Source organism: Microtus pennsylvanicus, chromosome 11 (assembly GCF_037038515.1).
Source record: "Microtus pennsylvanicus isolate mMicPen1 chromosome 11, mMicPen1.hap1, whole genome shotgun sequence".
Taxonomy (NCBI): Eukaryota; Metazoa; Chordata; class Mammalia; order Rodentia; family Cricetidae; genus Microtus; species Microtus pennsylvanicus.
In genome coordinates this window covers 93,297,241-93,317,500 of record NC_134589.1, presented here as the reverse complement: position 1 = coordinate 93,317,500, position 20,260 = coordinate 93,297,241, and the positions used below count along the sequence as shown (strand labels likewise).

General features: G+C 46.5%; 2 protein-coding genes across 6 annotated transcripts in view; one reads left to right on the top strand and one right to left on the bottom strand.

Moving 5' to 3' along the window:
• Window positions 1-6,606: 6,606 nt before the first annotated feature.
• Nmral1 (NmrA like redox sensor 1) lies at window positions 6,607-13,643 on the top strand. 3 transcript variants are annotated; one of them, XM_075941894.1, is made up of 5 exons: window positions 6,607-6,850; window positions 9,636-9,874; window positions 11,689-11,938; window positions 12,572-12,735; window positions 13,363-13,643. In XM_075941894.1, exons 1-5 carry the CDS (start codon window positions 6,811-6,813, stop codon window positions 13,540-13,542), a joined length of 873 nt encoding a protein of 290 aa, XP_075798009.1. In that variant the 5' UTR covers window positions 6,607-6,810; the 3' UTR covers window positions 13,543-13,643. The 3 variants fall into 3 exon arrangements, with proteins under 3 accessions (XP_075798009.1, XP_075798008.1, XP_075798010.1); XM_075941893.1 differs by having other exon boundaries at window positions 12,545-12,735; XM_075941895.1 differs by having other exon boundaries at window positions 12,545-12,735; window positions 13,283-13,643.
• Dnaja3 (DnaJ heat shock protein family (Hsp40) member A3) overlaps window positions 9,069-20,260 on the bottom strand; it is a 31,840-nt gene continuing 20,648 nt past the window's right edge. The window contains exons 11-12 of one of the 3 annotated variants that reach the window (XM_075941890.1): window positions 17,530-17,646; window positions 15,818-16,963 (exon numbers count right to left, since the gene is read on the bottom strand). In XM_075941890.1, the coding sequence (XP_075798005.1) occupies window positions 17,543-17,646 (104 nt within the window). In that variant the 3' untranslated portion in view covers window positions 15,818-16,963; window positions 17,530-17,542. Of the gene's footprint in view, window positions 9,286-15,817; window positions 16,964-17,529; window positions 17,647-20,260 lie in introns of those variants that run through there. The other 2 variants (XM_075941891.1, XM_075941892.1) reach the window with 2 other exon arrangements.

Here is a 20,260-nt window from a genome sequence, read left to right as displayed (position 1 = left end):
TCTATTAATCGAGCTTCATTTTGGCACCCAACATTTTGGGGTATGAATTCACGAAGATGCCATTTACCTGAGGTTTTTTTAGCCAGCAGCCCAGGTTAGAGTTGGGATTGGAATTCCAGCTTTAGGAGCTGGACCCAAACCTAGCCACCTGGGTTCTGGAGAAAAACTAGCGCTCCTAGCTCATATCTGGCCCAAGCTTAGCTTCCATGTAAAGATGGAAAATGCACAGAGAATCTGGATGATATATGTTATTGTGTTGTCTTTGAATTGTTTGACTGCTGAGGAAGGAGCAACAGGTGCCAAAAGATTATAAATGCTGCTGGATTAATCCAACATGTATATTTTGAAAATGCCTTGACTTCAAATTTTAAGTCAGGATGTATGTTACTTTGGAGAAGAGATTTTGCTTTTGTTTCCAGAGGAAATGAGAGGCTGTGGATTCATTCTTAAGAAAAATAAGGTTTGATCAAGGAAGACCACCTGAAAAAAATCTCCAGTGAGAACAGATGACTCAGATGACCAAGCGTTTGAGAGTGCATTTGCTGCAGTTTCCTCTGAGTTCTACATCCAGAACAGCTTCAAGACTGCTGGCTGAGCCAAGCAGTGGTGGCGCAGGCCTTTAATCCCAGCACTCAGGAGGGGAGGCAGAGGCAGGTGGATCTCTGTGAATTTGAGTCCAGCCTGATCTACATGAGCTAGTTCCAGGACAACAGGCTCCAAAGCCACGGAGAAACCCTGTCTCAAAAAAAAAACAAAAAACAAAAAACAAAAACAAAAACAAAGCAAAACAACAACAACAAAAAAAGGCTGGCTGAAATGATCCAGCTTCACAGAATACTCCAGTAAGGAATCAGCATGAAGTAGCCTAGAAAACCACACCTACATTCTCAAAAAATGGATTATGGATGTTTGTTTTTGTTTAATGTATTGGTTACAAGTTGTTATGGATAATGGTCAGGAAGAAAGCTAAACAAAAAAATTAGATTCAAGGTTTTTGCTTTGAAAAAAAACAACCATAACTCTGTCTCAAAAAAGAGAGAGAAGCCGGGCGATGGTGGCACACGCCTTTAATCCCAGCACTCGGGAGGCAGAGGCAGGCGGATCTCTGTGAGTTCGAGACCAGCTTGGTCTACAGAGCTAGTTCCAGGTCAGGCTCCAAAGCCACAGAGAAACCCTGTCTCGAAAAAAAAACAAACAAACAAACAAAGAGAGAGAGAGAGAGACAGTGACCCACATCAGAGCACTGGACTGAGCTCCCAAAATCCAGTTGAAGAGTGGAAGGAGTGGGAATTCAAGACCATGAGGGGGTCATCCACGGAGACAGTTTGCTTGAGTTCACCAACTCCAACTGGACTGGAAGTCAACTGTGAAGGGGGTTGACAGTTGAGGCAGACTGAGGGGCCACAGATAGTGACACTGGGATTTGTCTCTATGGCATGTACTGGCTTCTTAGGATCCTGTTCTCTTCGGATGGAAGCCTTGATCAACCTAGATGTAGTAGGGAGGACCTTGGACTTTCCACAGGGGGGGGGTACATGGCCCTCTCTTAAGATTGGAGGTGGGGTGGAGTGGGAGGGTCTGTGGAGGGAGTGGGAGGGAAGTGGGAGGAGGGGAGGGAGTGGGATTTTGGATTGGTATTTTTTAAGTAATAAAATAATAATAATAATAATAAAAAGAAAAAAGAAAGAAAGAAAAGGGAAAGCAAAAAGGGGATATAAATATGATAAGATAGAAAAGTAGATGATTGAATCTACTCTGAAAAGAAAAAGGGAGGATACAGATAGAAAGGTAGATTACTGTCTACCTTTTAAAAGCAACTATTATTTCATTTATTTATTTATTTTTAATTAAAAAATTCCACCTCCTCCCCTCCTCCCATTTCCCTCCCCCTCCCCCTCCCTCTCCAGTCCAAAGAGCAGTCAGGGTTCCCTGCCCTGTGGGAAGTCCAAGGTCCTCCCCCCTCCATCCAGGTCTAGAAAGGTGAGCATCCAAACAGACTAGGCTCCCACAAAGCCAGTACATGCAGCAGGATCAAAACCCAGTGCCATTGTCCTTGGCTTCTCAGTCAGCAACTATTAATTTTAAATGTTTTACATTGGTTTTACTTTTGTATATTGTTTCCAATTTTTTTATATCAATACAAATTGTGATTAATTTTGTTAGAACATACTGTATATTCATGCCTAATTTTGTTCAGGGTATTGTACCTATACAGCTCATTTAGCAATGTAATGCAAATTTCTAGTCCTTGAAAATTATTATTAACTGCTTAGGATAATAAAGAAATATAGGTTAGTAGTTAATCACCTAGTATAATCAAACTTGTAGTCACATTAGGTATGTTTTCAAGGTCAAACAAAGATATAATTTAGATAGGTCATTTTCAAACTCTTCAGAGATCTACAGAATATGGCATTTAAGATGTTTTAATAAGATAGATTCTTCTTTTTTATGACAGTGAGACATGTCTGCTCCTGCTACTTCAAAGAAGACTACATGCACTGAAGAAACTTCACATGGAGTTTACTTTCTTTGTGGTAAAAGTAAGCCACTGGGCAAGAAAATGCCCCTGCCTCGACTGCTGACATCATGCTGTCCTAATTAGACAAGAAAGACACAAAATATCCTGCTTCACAGAAAAGTCTGTTGAATATGCTAGGCCTGTGGGCTGCAGACAGATGCCCCAACACTGCAGAGGAATTTTTGGTGACTGTCCAGGTGGCCAGCTGTTTCTGTTATTACTCACATTTTTGGAAGTCTGCTTACTCAGTTAATATAATTTCCTTCTTGGGTCTCTGAGGGAGTTGAAGATTAGATAGTTATAGTTAAAATTTAACAGACACAGAAAGAAAGTTATGATAGAAATTAAATTAGGTAGAAAACTTTGGACTGAGATAGGATAGATATGAAATATTTTCTCTGAATTTGTTAAATGAAAATGGACTAGACATTTTTGACGTATTTATTGCCTGTATATATTATATATAGTCGATGAACTTACTGTATATTGTTTTCTTGTATTCGTTACAGCCTTTTTAATTTTTTTTAGACAAAAAAGGGAAACATAGCGGCATTTCAACTGTATTTTAATAAATAAAGATTGCCTAAGATCTGAGAGTAAAACAGTCCACTGGTTAGCCTTACAGACCAGATTATAATGACACACAGTAGCCACAATGACACACACCTTTAATCTCAGTAGCCATAACGACACACAGCTTTAATCCCTATAGCCACACTAGTTGCCATAGAAACTGGGCGGTGCATGCCTTTGATCCCAGCCCTCCGAGAGGATTATAAAATGGGGGAAGACAGCTCTCAGATGCAATCTCCTGAGATTCCAGAAGGCAGGATAGCCATTTCAGACTGAGTTTGAGGTAAGAGCCAGTGGCCAGCTGTTTTGCTTTTTAGGTCTTGAGGTTGAAACCCAATTTCTGACCCTGAGCTTTTATTAATCGTGCTTCACTGTTATAGATGGTTGTGAGTCACCATGTGATTGCTGAGACTTGAACTCAGGACCTTTGGAAGAGCAGCCAGTGCTGTTAATCCCTGAGCCATCTCTCCAGCCCCTGTCCTTCCTCCCCCCGCCCCCCATAGGTTTCTTTGTGTAGCTCTGGCTGTCCTAGAGCTCTCTGTGTGGACAGGGCTTGCCTTGAATTCACAGAGATCTGCCTGTCTCTGCCTCCTGTTGTAGGAATCTAACAGAGTCACTGTAGATAGGGTACTCATTAGAACAGAATAGTTGCTTTCTATAAACAGCTTAAATAAATCTTGGTGGGAACCAGTGACGGTTGTCTGTGGTTTACAGAGCTGTCTTTCTAAAGCAGCTTTGCAGCCTTTGCACGACTCTGGTCACAGATGCTTCTGGCACACCTGGAACTCTTGGATTATTGGGTACTGCAAACACAATATAGACTAAAGTGGCCGGGGCGTGATGCTTTCCTTCAGAGGACGTGTAGATTAGAGCAGGGGCTTTGGTATGAGGAACTTGTTTGCCCCCAAAACACCGAAAAAACAGCTTTGTGTAACAATCAATAAATAAGGCTTTACACAGCCATTCAAGGTTTAGTCCATCAGAGGCTGGACCTCCCTGCTGCCACACAGGCCTAAAGAATTCATCTTAGAATGACCTCTTTGGCCAACCCATGCAACACAGAATACCCGGCAGCCTTCTGAGTGCTGGGATTAAAAGTGTGCACCATTACTGCCTGGCATGGCTTCCTCCGTCTTAACTCTGCCAACTCTACTGAAAAGAGAAAAGAACAAACACAACACAAACCCCCAAACCCTCCAGTTGAGAAGCTGCTGGGAGGACCTACAGCATCAGCTGAGGCTCACAGGAGAAGTCTCATGGCCAGCCCACTAGGTGAGCCAAACTAAGCACCCTGAGAAGGGTGTTTGGACCGATGACCAATCATAGCCATTTGCTTTGGACAAACTTCAGCTATTTGTTTTGGACCAATCACAGTCTTGCCTCTCAAGCACCTACAAGAGACACTGAAACTTGAGCTCAGAGTAATCATTACCTTGCCTCTTAGCACCGATCAAGGTCATATTTTGCTAGGTCACAAAAAAACGTCCCCCCCCCCCCCGCCTAGACGGAAATAGTTGCAAGATTAGAGTTCACGGAGGCTTCTTGATAAGCAATAAGTTGGCACCACAGATTTTCCAACAGCCCTCACCAAAGCTGTGCCTTCAGGAAAGCAATCCTGTGATCCTTCGTTTTCTCCAGGTGTCTGTGGAGTGTTCCAGCCGGCTAGTGCTGGCATAATCCAGGCCAGCTGGCTGTTTGACTGACAGGTCTTCTACATAAGGCAGCAGAAGAAAGTCCACCAGCTGCTAATTAGGGAATTAGATCGCCCCGCTCCCCAAAGGCTCTGCTTAGTCGCAGGAGAGCGAAGCAGTAAGAACCTGCAGAACTTCTCATTAGCATTTAATAGTGATTTTAACGGATGCTTACAATGCTCTGCAAATGCCCGACACCTCACCCTATCATATTATGCTTCTGTGCCGATGAGACAGACAAAGGGAATCCACATCCTTGTGGCACGATTGAGCATCCTTTGGATATATACTCAAAAGTGGTATTGCTGGGTCTTGAGGAAGGTTGTTTCCCAGTTTCCTGAGAAATCGCCACACTGACATCCAAAGAGGCTGTACCAGCTTGCATTCCCACCAGCAATGCAGGAGTGTTCCCTTTACCCCACATCCTATCTAGTAAGTTGTCATCAGTGTTTTTGATCTTGGCCATTCTTACAGGTGTAAGATGAAATCTCAGAGTTGTTTTGATTTGCATTTCTCTGATGACTAAGGATGTTGAACATTTCCTTAAGTGTCTTTCAGCCATTTTAGATTCCTCAATTGAGAGTTCTCTGTTTAGGTCTGTACTCCATTTTTTTTATTTTTTATTTTTTTTATGTACTCCATTTTTTTAAAAAATTGGATTATGTGATCTTTTGGTGTCCAATTTCTTGAGTTCTTTGTATATTTTGGAGATCAGACCTCTGTCTGATGTAGGGTTAGTGAAGATCTTTTCCCATTCTGTAGGCTGTCGTTTTGTCTTATTGACTGTGTCCTTTGCTTTACAGAAGCTTTTCAGTTTCAGAAGGTCCCATTTATTAATTGTTTCTCTCAGTCTGTGCTGCTGGGTTCTATTTAGGAAGTGGTTCCCTGTGCCAATGCGTTCAAGTGTACTTCCCACTTTCTCTTCTATAAGGTTCAGTGTGGCTGGCTTTATGTTGAGGTTTTTGATCCATTTGGACTTGAGTTTTGTGCATGGTGATAGATATGGGTCTATTTTCATTCTTCTACATGTTGATATCCAGTTATGCCAGCACCATTTGTTAAATATACAGCCAGGACTGCTACACAGAGAAACTGTTTAAAAAAAAAAAAGTTGCAGTTCCGGCAAAAGTGAGTCCGGCAAAGGAGTCCCACAGACCCACAGATGGCCGCAGAGGGTTAAGGGCCACTGACACTTATCATGAGGTGCAAATGAAGATGGATGTTCATGTATGTATTAAAAAAGTAACCAAGACGAGCTGTGGCACCAGCACTGGTGAGGCAGAGCCCGGCCTAGATATCAAGTTCCAGGCCGGACGAGATTACTTAGTGGGACCTCATCAATAATAATAATGATGAGGATAACAAAAACATTTTATGAGTTTAGATCTATGTTTCACGTAACTAGTCAAGCATGGTAATCCATACCTCTAATTCCAGCACTCTGGAGGCTGAGACAGGTATTCCGTCCAGAAGACCCCCTCCCCTCCTCCCACCCCCTAGTTATGTGCCATGAGAGCTTGGGGCAAAACGGACCTGCACACTCGGGGCAGTGCGCACATTCAAACGCTTAAACCCAGAAGCAGCCCTAGCATGAAGGGAGGAACCATCCAAGGCAGCGAGGGGGGGAGCAGGTTGGTTGAGCAGGAGCAGGGTCAGGACCAGGACCACAGGGGCTCGGAAGCCTGGCATCCGCCTGGCCACACGGATAGTGAGGCCCGGAGGGGTTCTGCAAGGGTAGCCTGGAGGCTACAGTGGGGGCTGGCGGCTTGCATAGGATTGCCACTCCCCCCCATTTAATGGACTCTGCTGTAGGCCCGCGGATCCCGCCAAATCCTATTCTCCCCTATCTCCCTCTCCCAACCTTTGTCACCCGAGTTGCGGTCTGGGTACAGGAAGCAAAGATCCAGGACACTGGGTTTAGCCAAACGGGATCTCGGACAGGACGGCTCCGGGCGGAGATCCTGCCCTTCCTCAACTCCGCCACTCCAGGCCTCTCTGGAACACGCTCCTTCGGCCCTGGGGCCCATGGCTGATAAGAAACTGGTGGTGGTTTTTGGAGCCACAGGTGAGCGAGCCGGGCCTGGCAAGATCGGCCAAGCTGGGGCCTCCCAGCCCCTCGTTTGTAGGAAGAGCGACTGTGGTTCCCGCACGCATATGGGTGGGCGGGGGCGGCAAAACCTGAGTACATATTGGTCACATATATATGGGCAGAAGTGGTGGCTAATACTTTCAATCTGAGGACGCAGATGCGGGAGGCTTTCTGAGAGTTTCAAGGCCAGATGGTCTACAGAGCAACTTCCGTGTGCGTGCATGCATGTGTGCTCCCCTGTGTATTTGCACAGAATACCAAATTAAATTTTCTCCCTTCCTCCTCCCCCAGATAACAAATTTCTTTGGTGTTGTACCAGAGTAAATATAAATATCGGCCACATTTTCAAACAGCAGCTTGTAACTTTGCTTCCATACACTTTCCTGTCCGCTGTTTTCCTTTCAGAAAAACACCACTCACATAAAATGGACCAATAACCCACCGCCACCACGGTTCAGCAGCAGTTCAGCAGGCAATTGAGGGGTATAGCCTTTGCCCAGTATTTGGGAAGCCCTAGGTTTAATCATCAGCCCGGGAAAAGTTTTTGTTGTTTTGTTTTTAAGAATTTATATATCTGAAAGGGAAAAAAAAGGCTAATCTTAGTATTGGGGAGCAGAAGCAGGTGGCTCTCTGACTTCCAGACCAAGACCCTTCTCAAAATAAAATAAAATAATGGGGCTGGAAAGATGCCCCTTTTTTTTTTAAAGTCCTGGCTGTCCTGGCATAATTCACTCTGTAGACCAGACAGGCCTCAAACTCAGAGATCCATCTGCCTCTGCTTCCTGAGTGCTGGGCTTACAGGTTTGGGCCACCACACCTGACCCAATTTTCCTTTTTTTTAAGATTTATTTTATTATGTATACAGTGTTCTGCCTCCATGTATGCCTGTAGGCCAAAAGAGGGTACCAGATCTCATTACAGATGATTGTGAGCCACCATGTGGGTGCTGGGAGTTGAACTCAGGACCCCTGGAAGAGAAGCCAGTGCTCTTAACCTCTGAGCTATCTCTCCAGCCCCCAATTTTCCCTTTTTTTTTGAGACAGGGTTTCTCTGTGGTTTTGGAGCCTGTCCTGGAACTAGCTCTTGTAGACCAGGTTGGTCTCGAACTCACAGAGATCCGCCTGCCTCTGCCTCCCGAGTGCTGGGATTAAAGGCATGCACCACCACCGCCTTGTGTCATCAAGGCAGCTGGCTTTAAATGCCTGAGGTCCAAACTGCAAACTGCTCTCCATCATCAGCCCCTGGAGTAGCTGAGACAACAGGTAGACTGGCCATCACCTGGCTAGGAAGTGTTATAATAGGAGGCTGGGATGCTGGGTGGTGGTGGCGCACGCCTTTAATCCCAGCACTCAGAAGACAGAGGCAGGTGGATCTCTGAGTTCAAAGCCAGCCTGGTCTACAAAGTGAGTTCCAGGACAGACAGGGCTGTTATATAGAGGAACCCTGTATAAGCAAACAATAAATAAATAAATAAATAAATAAATAAATAAATAAATAAATAAATAAATGGAAGCTGGAGAGAGGGCTCAGGGTTAAGAGCACTTGATACTCTTGTGGAGGTTTGGTTTAGTTCCCAGCAGCCCCACCTGGCTGCTCACAGCGATCTGTAACTCCAGTTCCAGGGGATCTGAGGACCTCACCTGCCCTTCTCAGGTACTGCACATAAATACTACATGCAAACAAAATGCTGATATACTTAATAAAAATATAAAGTTTTAAAAAGGAAAATCTTGTAAAAGCCACATATGTGCTGCGAGCTAGGAATGAAAATGGGGGCCGGTGAGATGGCTCAGCGGGGAAGAGTGCCTGCCACCAATACCGCTGCTTGGATCTTCTCACGTGCGTGTGCAAACAACCACAGTACAAATATGTGAAAAAAACAGAAATGTAGACTAATCTTGAGCTGACAGAAGCAGTCACCAGAAGCCACAAATATCATTCCATTTGCATGAAAGTTAACAAAGGACAAATCCCAAGTAAATTAATGGCTGACAACTTAGTGGAAGAGAACTAAGGCCTCTCTTGGGGGCGAGGACACATCATGGTAGGAGGAGATTAAGATGGTTACCCAATTCACAGGTTATATTAAAAAGCATTTTATTATACATTTTATTCCTTTGTTATTTTGTATGTGTATGTTTGGTGCTCGGGACTGGGCCTAGGGTCTCATACATTCTAGGAAAACACGATAGCCCTTGAATTATACATTTTAAGAAGGCAAAGCGCTGCTCACGGGAAACCTTACTTCGGCTCCTGGCATCCATGTTGGGCTGCTCACAACTGTTTGCAGTTCTGATTTCAGGGGATATAATGCCTTTTCTGGCCTCCATGAACACCAGACACAGATTGCTACATATGTATAAGTCCAGGAAACGCATGCTGTGGTGGCTCATGCCTGTATTCCCAACATTCTGGAGAAAGAGGTCGAAAGGAAAAAAAATTCAGTCTCTAAACAAAAGCCCTAGTAGAGAAGATGAGTGTGGTAGTGTATTTCTTCAACCCTAGCATTGCAGGGGAATCTGTGTTCAGGGCCAGCCTAGTCTTCACGGGAGTTCCAGGTCAACAGTGAGATTTTCAAAATAAAACAAAGCAACCTCCCCCAAATCTAGAAAACCTAGAAGTAGTTTAACAACACTCATGTTTCCGGGCTTTTTTTTTTTTTTTTTTTTTTTTTTTGCCTCGTGGAGCAATCCCTGCTGGGCTGTACTCTAGCTCTGACACTAGCAGTTGTGACCCCAGAGAACTTTTTGATTCTTCACAGGTGCCCAAGGTGGCTCAGTGGCACGCACCTTGCTGGAAGATGGGACTTTCAGGGTTCGAGTGGTAACAAGGAATCCTGAGCAGAGAGCCGCCCAGGAGTTGAAGCTGAGGGGAGCGGAAGTGGTGCGAGGAGACCAGGATGACGAGGCTAGCATGGAGCTGGCACTGACTGGGGCTCACGCCAGCTTCATCGTGACCAACTACTGGGAGACGTGCAGCCAGGACCGAGAAGTCAAGCAGGTAAAGGTGTGAGAAGATGGGGGCCTGGTTCAGCGTGTCTTGGACACACTGTGGACCCCAGGTGATGTAGAAGGCAGTTTTGACTTCCCACGGAGGGCTGAGCACTTCAGGTCTTGCTCCTTGTCTCTCTCCAAACACAGATGGAGGACACACCCTCTACCTAGCTCTTGGACCCACTCCACCCTATGGCAGATGGGACAAACATCTGACTGAGACAGATTTGTCTCCCTAACCCTGGGAAACCTGTGAACCTCCTGGGGCGACAATAACCATACTCCAGGTAGTCCAAAGCCACAGACATTGTCTCACAGTTCTGAAAGTTGGAGATCCAGATTAAGGTACCAGCAAGGTCACAGTCCCTTCTCACTTGAGGAGTGAGAACCAGTCCTTCTTCCATATCCTCCTGGCTCCTTGTGTTTTATTTTGGCAGGAAGGGGTGAGACAAGGTCTTGCTATGTAGCCCAAGTGCGCTTGGAATCTGTAATCTTGAATGCTAGAATTACAGGCATATGCCACCATGCCTGGCTTGATTTTTTTTTTTCCTTTTATGTTTATGGCATTGTCTATGTTACTTTTCCATTGCTGTGAAGGAACACCATGACTAAGGTAAATTATAAAAGAAAACGTTTATTAGGGCTCATGGTTCCAGAGAGTTTGTGTCCCTGATCATGGCAGGAAGCATGGCAGCTGACAGAGAGGCATGGCACTGGAGCAGTGTCCTGATCCATAGGCACGGCATAAAGCTCAAAGAGCTGCCAGAGTAGAGGCTTTTGAAACCTAAAACCCATCCCCAGTGCCACACACTGACAAAGCCGTATCTCCTAATTCTTCCCTAACAGTCCCGCCAGTGGGACTGAGTTTTCAAGCCTATGGGGGCTGCTCTCATTCAAGCCACCACGTGTCTTGTATGTATGTCTATGGCACCCCCTACATGCATTGCTCACAGAGGCCAGCAGAGCGGATCAAGTGCCCCCTGGAACTGGAGTTACAGACAGTTGGGAGCTGCTGTGTAGGTGCTGGGAAATGAGCCTGGGTCCTCTGGAAGAGCAGTCAGTGCCCTTAGCCAATGAATCATCTCTCCAGACCCTTGCATTTAGGATTCATGTGATTAATAATCTAGGATGATCAAATCTCAAGACTGTTAATGCTTTCTACAAAGGCTTTCTACAAAGACCCGGTCACCAAATGAAATCACATGTACAAGTTTGTGGGGGTAAGATATGGGCAGATCTTTTGGGGGGCTGCGATTTCATACCCCCAACTTTAGTGGCATGGATCGTTGTTTATTAACCAGTAGAGTCACAATGGTTGGACCACTTGTCCTGGTCACACAGCCCAGACGAACCTGAGTGGGCCTTGGTGCTTAACCATCAAGCTGTTGCTTCTCCAAAGGTGACTTTGAGCTCACCAATGAAGTCGGCAGACTTCCGTGGTCAGCAAAGATGGGGCATGCACAACAAAAAGGCTCCTATGCACCCCTTCTCAGGGCAGGCTTGCTCTAAATTTTCCTTTTTCTATTTTTAAATAGGGTCTCATGTAGCTGAGGTTGGCCTTGAACCCCTGATCTTCCTGGCTTCACCTCTGATCTATCCCTTAGTGTGCATAGTTGAAAATATGTGATCTTAAAGGTGACCCTGGAGTTTGAAAGCTTAGTGTAGTGCTGCACTTGTGCAGTATTCCAGAGCAGAGGCTTCCTCGGGGTAGCTGGGTCTGGCTTTTAGCATCACAGGTGGGGCATTGTGGAGTTAATCCTTGAGCAGAGGATGGTTAGCCTTCCTCTTCTTACCCTGCCGTCTCTCCTTCCTGCTTACCAGGGCAAGCTTCTAGCAGATCTGGCCAAACGCTTGGGCCTCCATTATGTCGTCTACAGTGGCCTGGAGAACATTAAGAAGCTGACGGCGGGAAGGCTGGCAGCAGGCCACTTCGATGGCAAAGGGGAGGTGGAGGAGTACTTCCGAGACATCGGTGTTCCCATGACCAGCGTGCGCCTGCCTTGCTATTTTGAGAACCTCCTTTCCTATTTCCTGCCCCAGAAGGCTGCTGATGGACAGAGCTACTTGCTGCGTGAGTGTGCCCTACCCCACAGAGTGAAACACAGCTCGCAGCATAGGAAGCAACAATGGGGTTGTCACCAGATCATGCTCGAGACTGGGAGTCATCTAACTTAGGCAGGCCTCAACATTCTGTGAAATGGGTTTAATATAAAGGTTCCTTAGAGTAATGAGAGAACCAGGCAGGGTTATTACTGCTCATAACAGGAAGCAGAGGATGTAGACAGTACCTGCTGGCCAATCTGTAAACACACTGGATGCCTGACCCAGCTTGGAAGGGAGTTTCGGCCAACTAGCGTCCTGCCAGTGGGTCAGTGGGTTAGAGCAGCTTGGAGAAGAGGCCGAAGCTGGAGGGCCTGGTACCTGGGCTCATTCTCTGCCCTCTGACGATCTGTCACTCACCTTCTCGTGAGGATACTGGTGTTGACAGAGAGTTTGGGAGTGCTATCTGCCCAGTGAATGACAAACCCCTGGGTCAGACTTATAGTTCACAGAACTTGAGTGCTGCTGGCACTACACGAAAACAGACCAGCACTGCTATGTGTGGATGCCCAGAGGACGGGCTGCTGGGAAAACCAGCTGCCAACCCCTTCCCCTGAGGACTCTTATCTGTTCTCAGACTTGCCCATGGGTGACGTCCCTATAGATGGAATGGCGGTGAGTGACCTGGGCCCCGTGGTGCTCAGCTTGCTGAAGAAGCCAGAGGAGTATGTAGGGCAGAACCTCGGGCTCAGCACCTGCAGGCACACTGCAGAGGAGTACGCGGCACTTCTCACCCGACACACTGGCAAGGCTGTACAGCATGCAAAGGTAGGTGCCTCCCGCAGCTCTGAAGGCCCACATCTTGCACGATGCCCCTAACTCCCAAAAGGTTTTTTTTGTTTGTTTCGAGGCAGGTAGGTGGATCTCTGAGCTTGAGGCCAGCCTGGTCTACAGATTGAGTTCCAGGACAGCCAGGTCTACACAGAGAAACCTAAAACCTGTCTTGGGGGCAGGGAGGGTAAATAAAAGTGCACTTAAATGGCCAGGTGGCTTTAAAAAGAGGTGGGACTAAGCCAGGGCTGTAGAAGACCTAAGGAACTCACGAGTTCAGATTGGGATTGGAAGAAAAAAGGAAGAAATGTTTTGGCTTTTGAACGAAGAAGTGATGTGGCTGATTTCTGCTCTGAAGGGCACTGACGGCTTGCATCTCAAGACTCTGAAAGAACAGCCTTTAAATTGATCAGTGCCAGGGAGCCTGGGAGGAGCCACGGTTTCCATGCTTCTGGCTTTCTAGCTGGAAGTGTTCATGTGGTCTCACAGTGAGTGCCCAACTTGGTGACTGCAGGGCCAACCAGCTATACCCTGGCTACCCTAGGCTTGGAAGGAAGCCAAACCTACCTGGTATCACCAGGGCTGTGGAGGAGGCAGATGTGTGAGTTCTCTCTCTGTTTCCAGACAACTCCTGAGGAATATGAGAAGCTTGGCTTCCCGGGAGCCCGAGACTTGGCCAACATGTTCCGTTTCTATGCCCTGAAACCCGACCGGAACATTGACGTAACCCTGCAACTCAACCCCAAGGCCCAGACTTTGGACCAGTGGCTGGAGCAGCACAAAGGGGACTTTGCACAGCTGTGATCTTGAAGCCCTCTTCTGGGGAATGAGAGGTACAACCATCCTTTGTGTATAGTTTTGTGGTTTTGGGTTTTTTCCCTTCAAATAAAACCACTGTTCTCAGAGATGGTTTCCCAAAAGGCCTCTGTCTGTGGGAAGTGAGCTGGAGTGGCAGCTGCATGAAAATGGGCCCTGACGGCACAGAAATGGTAGTAAGAGGCACCAAGTAGTCAGAAGGGCTCATTTGGCACCTTTAACGTAATCAAGTAATGACTCCACTCTCAGGCAGAAAAAAGCCTCATCCAGCCACCAGCCGCAGTGCCTCTGATGCTCCAGCAGGCAGGGCCAGAGGCACTGAGATGGCCTGTGCATTCGTTCTGAATGAGGACAGACTAATGTAGATGTCCTGGACGCTTGTCCTTTTCCCTCTCTTCACCACAACTCTGGACAGGTGTAGCCAAGCTAGGAATAACCTTCAAAGGAGCCTCAAAAAAGAAAGGGGGCTAGACAGATGGCTCAGTCAGTGAAGTGCTTGCTGTGCGAGCATGAAGTCCTGATTCGGGGATCCACTTATGCAAACAGCCAGGTGTTGGGCCTACAGTTGCAGGAAGGTCTCTGGAGCTCACTGGCCTGCCTCACAGGATCAGGCAGGGAGCAATGAAAGAAGGGTGTCCAACATCAGTTTCTGTCCTTCGTGCTCTCACAGGCATGTTCACCTGTACATGTGTGTAACATGTATGCTTACAACACACCCATACAAAGAGAGCGAATGAAACGTGGCAGAGCTGTGGATCATTGTGGAGATGAGGGCGTGGTGCCTGTGGCTAAGACCAACATGATAGGTCGGCTTGCCTCCAAGCCCTTCAGAGGGAGCAACAAAGGCCCAGAAAGCCCAGACACCTGTTGAAATTTCATGGCAAGTCTACGAATTTCCACCTGTGTACGGGCTTGTCTGACCACTGGCACACATCTTTTTACTGTTCTTCCCTGACATCAGACTGCGCCAGCAAGGAATACCAGAGACTCTTGACTGAGGCATATCTTTGACAATTTACTGTGCCATGCCCTAAAATATGGGGTAAACAAAATAGTTAACGTTGTCTTGCCTTGAGGAAACCTTTTCTTTCTTTCTTTCTTTCTTTCTTTCTTTCTTTCTTTCTTTCTTTCTTTCTTTTTTTTTTTTTTTTGAGACAGGGCTTCTCTGCATAGCCTTGGTGGTCCTGGAACTCACTTCTGTAGACCAGGTTGGCCTCAAACTCAGAGATCCACCTGCTTCTGCTTCCACAGTGCTGGACTAAAGGTGTGTGCCATTACCACCCTGTTGAAGAACTTATTTGGGGGGAGAATTTGGTGGTTTTTTTTTTTTTTTTTTGGTTTTTTTTTTTTGGTTTTTCGAGACAGGGTTTCTCTGTGGTTTTGGAGCCTGTCCTGATGGGGGGAGAATTTGTTAAATAGATCTAGCTAGCCTCAAGCTCACAGATCTGCCTGCCTCTGTCTCCCAAGTTCTGGGATAAAGGCATAACCACCATGCCCAGATAGCAATAAGTGAAAATCGACCTGCAGTAATTGACTTTCTTCTTCCACATATGGGTTCCAGGGATTGAATTCAGATAATCGGGCTTTTATCCAGAGTCATCCTGCTAGGCCCCAAAAGTTTAATATGGGGGACTGCTGAGATGGCTCAGCAGTTAAGAGCATCTGCTGCTCTTGCAGAGGACCCGGGTCTGGTTCCTAGCACCAACACAGTAGCCAATAAACCTGTTGTGATTTCAGTTCCAGAAGATGCAATGTCCTCTTCTGGTCTCTGTAAGCACTGCGTGCAAGTGGTGCATAGAAATATGTGGACAAAACACCCCCACACATGGTTTTTTTAAATGCAATATAGGAAAATGCAGCTGAGGACATAGATCAGCAGTAGAACACTTGCCCAGCATGCCTGAGGTCCTGGGTTCAATACCAGATACTACCTTTAGAAAAGGAGTTCCAGCCTGGGCCACAGAGAAAACAAAGTCTGAAAACTAGAACAATCAACAAAGAACACAGTGAGCATGCGCACATTTCTCAGCAGGACTCTCCAATCTACCAGGTTCAAGAGTTTGCTCGCAGAGGAATGCTGTCTTCTGGCAAGGGCTTGCTCTGGAAATGGGGGTAGGTGATCGGCAATGTCAGTACACTAGGTCCACCTTGCTGGCGGGAAGAGAAATCTGAACTAGCAGATGCTGCCAGCTGACTCTCTTGTTGCTTCTGCTGGGCCACCTGCAGGTGCTAGTTTGAACTCTCAAAGAAGAAATGAGCACAATTTTGGTTTTAAATATGTTTTGTAGTAGATCATCTTATTTACACTGATACAGAAATCACTTTACATTCTTAAATCAGACACTAAGAAATGCTTTACTTATGTAAATTATAAAGGAAAAGAATGAAACTACAGAGCAAGTGTTCTTCATTAGTGTGTCTTTCACTAGCTCCAGGACCTTGGAACACACGGAAACCGTAACATGCTTCCAGCAGAGGCTGGAAATGAGACCGCTCTGTGCACGGTGCAGTCCTCACCCAGGACACTGCGCTTTCCCTCCTGACATTGACACAGGAAAAGACAATGATTCTTGTCATTGGGTAATTTAAATATACTTTGGAAATCAAATGTTAGCAATGGAAGGGGGAAAAACCAAGCCCTGGTTGGCAAAGCGCTGGGTCCAGAGGCTGGCGGCTGTCCCACATGACCAGTAACTCTGGTCCAGCAGGGTAGGACACATTTTCCACACCTGCTAGAACAATCTAATCAGTTGTCAGGCAAGCCGCTTCTGAGGTGAAGTGGACAGAGTGACTGAGTTGCCCAAGAGTGCCTCCAGGGCCCTAGCACCCACTCTCCAGCGGCTTGGTACCTTCAATAAAACAAAAACAAACAAACTCCAAGGGGAGTGACAGACACCTCAACAGACCCTGTCAGGGAGGATGGCACTGGCCGGGGTATGCTGTCCCTAGGTCCTAGAGAGGACAGCCTGTCGGGAAAGATATATTTCAGAACCTCCATGAGCTTTGTTGAAAGGGAAATTAATCACTTCACAACGCTGTGCAGCTTAAGGCTTCATTTTGAGCTGTAAGCACGGCCTTTAATTTTTAAGCTCTCTACTACATGCGATTCCATGTTTTTACTGCTGCAAGAAGAGTCCAAGTGTTTTACCCTGTCTGGGCCAGAGCAAGCCACCTACCAGTGGAGAGGATATTTCCACCAGCCAAAAGGACACAAATCACTGCTTAGGGGCTGTCACCATGACCTTTTATGCAGAGGTGTCATCACGTAGGTTTTGCTGTTACTAGGTGGTTCAGAGGGCTCTGTAAGCAGGGATCCCCTGAGCTGCTGTTCTGGGGTCCTCCTGTGTCGGATGCCCTGGCCGTGGAGAGGGGCTGCTGCTCCTGGCCTAGCTTCCAGTAGACCGCTTTCCTGAGCCAAGGAGACAAACAGTTATACTCCACACCTCAGAAGGACTCATCCATGTGGGAGAGGCTCTGTTAATCCCTGGAGAATGGCTGTGTTTGGAGGGTCAAGAGCCCGAGGACCTGGGGTGAGCACAAACTGTCTCCAGGCACAGAACACAAGCACGACCCAGCAGCCCCGGACTTGTACAGTACCATGCTGACTGGATACAACAGGGTGCTAAAAAGCAGGTCAGAGGTGGAGGAGATCTGAGTTCTAGGCTTGACTCCGCCACAATTTGCCTTCTGGACTGTGGGCAAGCTGGTCCTACCATGGAGAGACAGAGCACCTGGGAAATTCAACCCATCGAGGAAGGAATCTAAATTGAATCTGAATGAAGATGTTGACCACTGCAGCCTGCTTTATCCTGATCTGCTCCAAGGACTTAGAGGACACCATATTTGCTATGCTTTTGATTGGCACAGCTTCTGACTTCCTGGGTAGGGTAGGATGGGGTTTGATGTTGATTAAAGTGACCAGAAGAGAGATTAGTTCACAGGAAAACAGGGAAGAACGCTCACAGGTTTTCCTACCTCAGCAGGGGTATCAGGAAGTAAACATTTTCTTAAGTTTGGAAAGGAATCCCTCATTGTCCTCCCCAGCCTCTCGCCTATCCTTGCTTCCTGCGGAGCTATCCATGGTTCTGCCACCTGGGCACAAACAGCAAAAAGAACCAAGGTCAAGACCACACACCTCCTTACAGCAAATGCCTGCCCCGCCTACCCATGTCTAGCTGCTTCGGGGCTGGCATCAAGGAGCAGCCAACAGCCACTCTCAGGCTGGCAGGGGGACCTCGGGTGTTAGCCTGAGCAAATGGACACTCAGTCTCAGGACATCACAGCTCTTCCTGGAGTCAAACCATAGGAGGGAAACAAGAAAAACGGGAGGGTGAGGGACTGTCTGCAACCTGAACAATAACAAAGGCAAACTGGGGCCAAGTCACACAGCTTATACACAGTAGCTCATCACCTTCGCATACTTGATGTGTACACAGAAACAATGTTGTCAGGTCCACCTAGAGTCCCAGAGCCAGCCAGCAGGAAGTAGAACTAAGCTCAAACCTAGCTCAGACTCTTAACCACCAACCTACTGGCTACAAGATAATCAATGAAGCTAAAAAAAAAAAATCCAATTTCTGAACCCACTGTACATTACACTGTCTATGTTGTACATACTGACATGCCCAGGATAACCAACGAGGGAGCAACTCTTACACAGAATCCTCTGCTGTACACTGCCTTGTCTCTCACAATGCCAGTGAGGTGTATATTACTCTTGACATCTAACCCCCACTGCTGCAGATAATGCACAGCTGGCTGGCTGGTTTTTAGGGCAAAGACCGAGGCTACCTAACTCTGCACAAGAAACTTGCCAACCTGGGGGCTGGAGAGATGGCTCAGTGGTTAAGAGCATTGCCTGCTCTTCCAAAGGTCCTGAGTTCAATTCCCAGCAACCACATGGTGGCTCACAACCGTCTGTAATGAGGTCTGGTGCCCTCTTCTGGCCTGCAGACATACACACAGACATAACATTGTATACATAATAAATAAATATTTAAAAAAAAAACTTGCTAACCTTGAAAGACGGAGGCAAACCTTGGCTATGAGTTAAGCTATACACCTATAACATCATTTTGTGTGTTTTGACTATTCTTTATGTGTGACAAGGTGTCATAGCCCAAGCTGGCCTTCGACTCATTTTGTAGCCCAGACTGGCTTTGAACTATTAGGCCTTCTGCTCCACTACTCCTAAGTATAGGTGTGAGCAACCATGCCTGATAATTTCCACATTTATTAAAATTGTGTGTATATGTATGTGTGTGGGGGTGCAAATACAGCTGCATGCAACAGAGTATGTACGGCGGTCAGAGGACAGCTTGTGAGGGTCAGTTCTGTCCTCCCACCAAGTGTGCTCCAGGGATGAAACCCAGGTTGTCAGGGTTGGTAGCAAGCAGGCTTACCTGATCAAACCCAGGTTGTCAGGGTTGGCAGCAAGCAGGCTTACCTGCTGAGCCGTCTCAAAAGCCTTACAGCATGTTTTTAATGTTGCTGATACATGTTGCCTGTATAGTGTACAACCAATTAAAAGAACCTGGTGTGGTTGTATATACATTTTTTAAAGATTTATTTATTATGTATACAGTGTTCTGCTTGCATGTATGCCTATACACCAGAAGAGAGCATCAGATGTCACTATAGATGGTTGTGAACTAACATGTGGTTGCTGGGAATTGAACTAAGGACCCCTGGAAGAGAAGCCAATGCTCTTAACCTCTGAGTCATCTCTCCAGCCCTAGTTGTATATACTTTTAATCCCAGCATTTAAGAGGTAAAAACAAGCAAATTTATTTGGGTTTGAGTCTAGCCAAGGCTATAAAGTAAGGCCTTATTTATAAAAGTAAAAATAAAATAGCCCCAGCTTCCAACAGTTAGCAGGTTTGAGTCAACTGAGGCTCTTTAGAGGGAGGTATCCAAAGCTCAGAGGCACAAATCTGGGAACAAGGGTAGGGTGGGGTCTGTAGTTTTGTGGAACACTTGTCCTATAACACAACAGCCACTGTCATAATAGTAGCTAGGACTGCCTGCAAGATACTCTCAAAATGGGCTAGAGAGATGGCTCAGAGGTTAAGAGCACTGGCTGCTCTTCCAGAGGTCCTGAGTTTAATTCCCACCAACCACATGGTGGCCCACAACCATCTGTACTGACATCTGGCGCCCTCCTCTGGCATGCCGGCATACATCGAGGCAGAATGTTGTATACATAATAAATAAATAAATAAATAAATAAATAAATAAATAAATAAATAAATAAATCTTTAAAGTAAAAGATACTCTCAAAATTGGGCCTTTTAATAATCTTAAAAGATGGATTAGGGAGAGGGTCATGAGACCCTCCTCACTCCCTCACGTACCTCCTGCTGACTACATGTAATTCTACTCCACAGTTCTCGGGAAGGTTAACTGAAAGGGGAACTCCACGATGCTGCTTCCATTAGGTCGCCATCCATGTGTAGGACTTTTCTGCAGTGCGATTATTTGGGGGGTTACCAACATTCCTGTAAGCAGCCCCTCACTCATGTCTGCAAGTAAACCTTAAAAATTCATGGGTCCCCAAGCTAGACATGGGCATAAATGCTTTTGTCTGTCGTTGGTCCCTATCTGGGATGAGGAGACATTTGTTCACACAACATAAACAGCAGGACCACAGCTCACGCTGATGGACCCGAGGTGTGCCCTTTGAAAAGGAATGGTGTTCTGAGCAAAC

What these genes read in the sequence shown, in the direction of transcription:
- Nmral1 (XM_075941893.1), top strand. Translation starts at nt 6,811, where the DNA reads ATGGCTGATAAGAAACTGGTGGTGGTTTTTGGAGCCACAG. An exon ending in TGGACAGAGCTACTTGCTGC is followed by an intron (nt 11,939 to 12,544) that starts GTGAGTGTGCCC and finishes ATCTGTTCTCAG; the next exon opens with ACTTGCCCATGGGTGACGTC. An exon ending in AGGCTGTACAGCATGCAAAG is followed by an intron (nt 12,736 to 13,362) that starts GTAGGTGCCTCC and finishes CTCTGTTTCCAG; the next exon opens with ACAACTCCTGAGGAATATGA.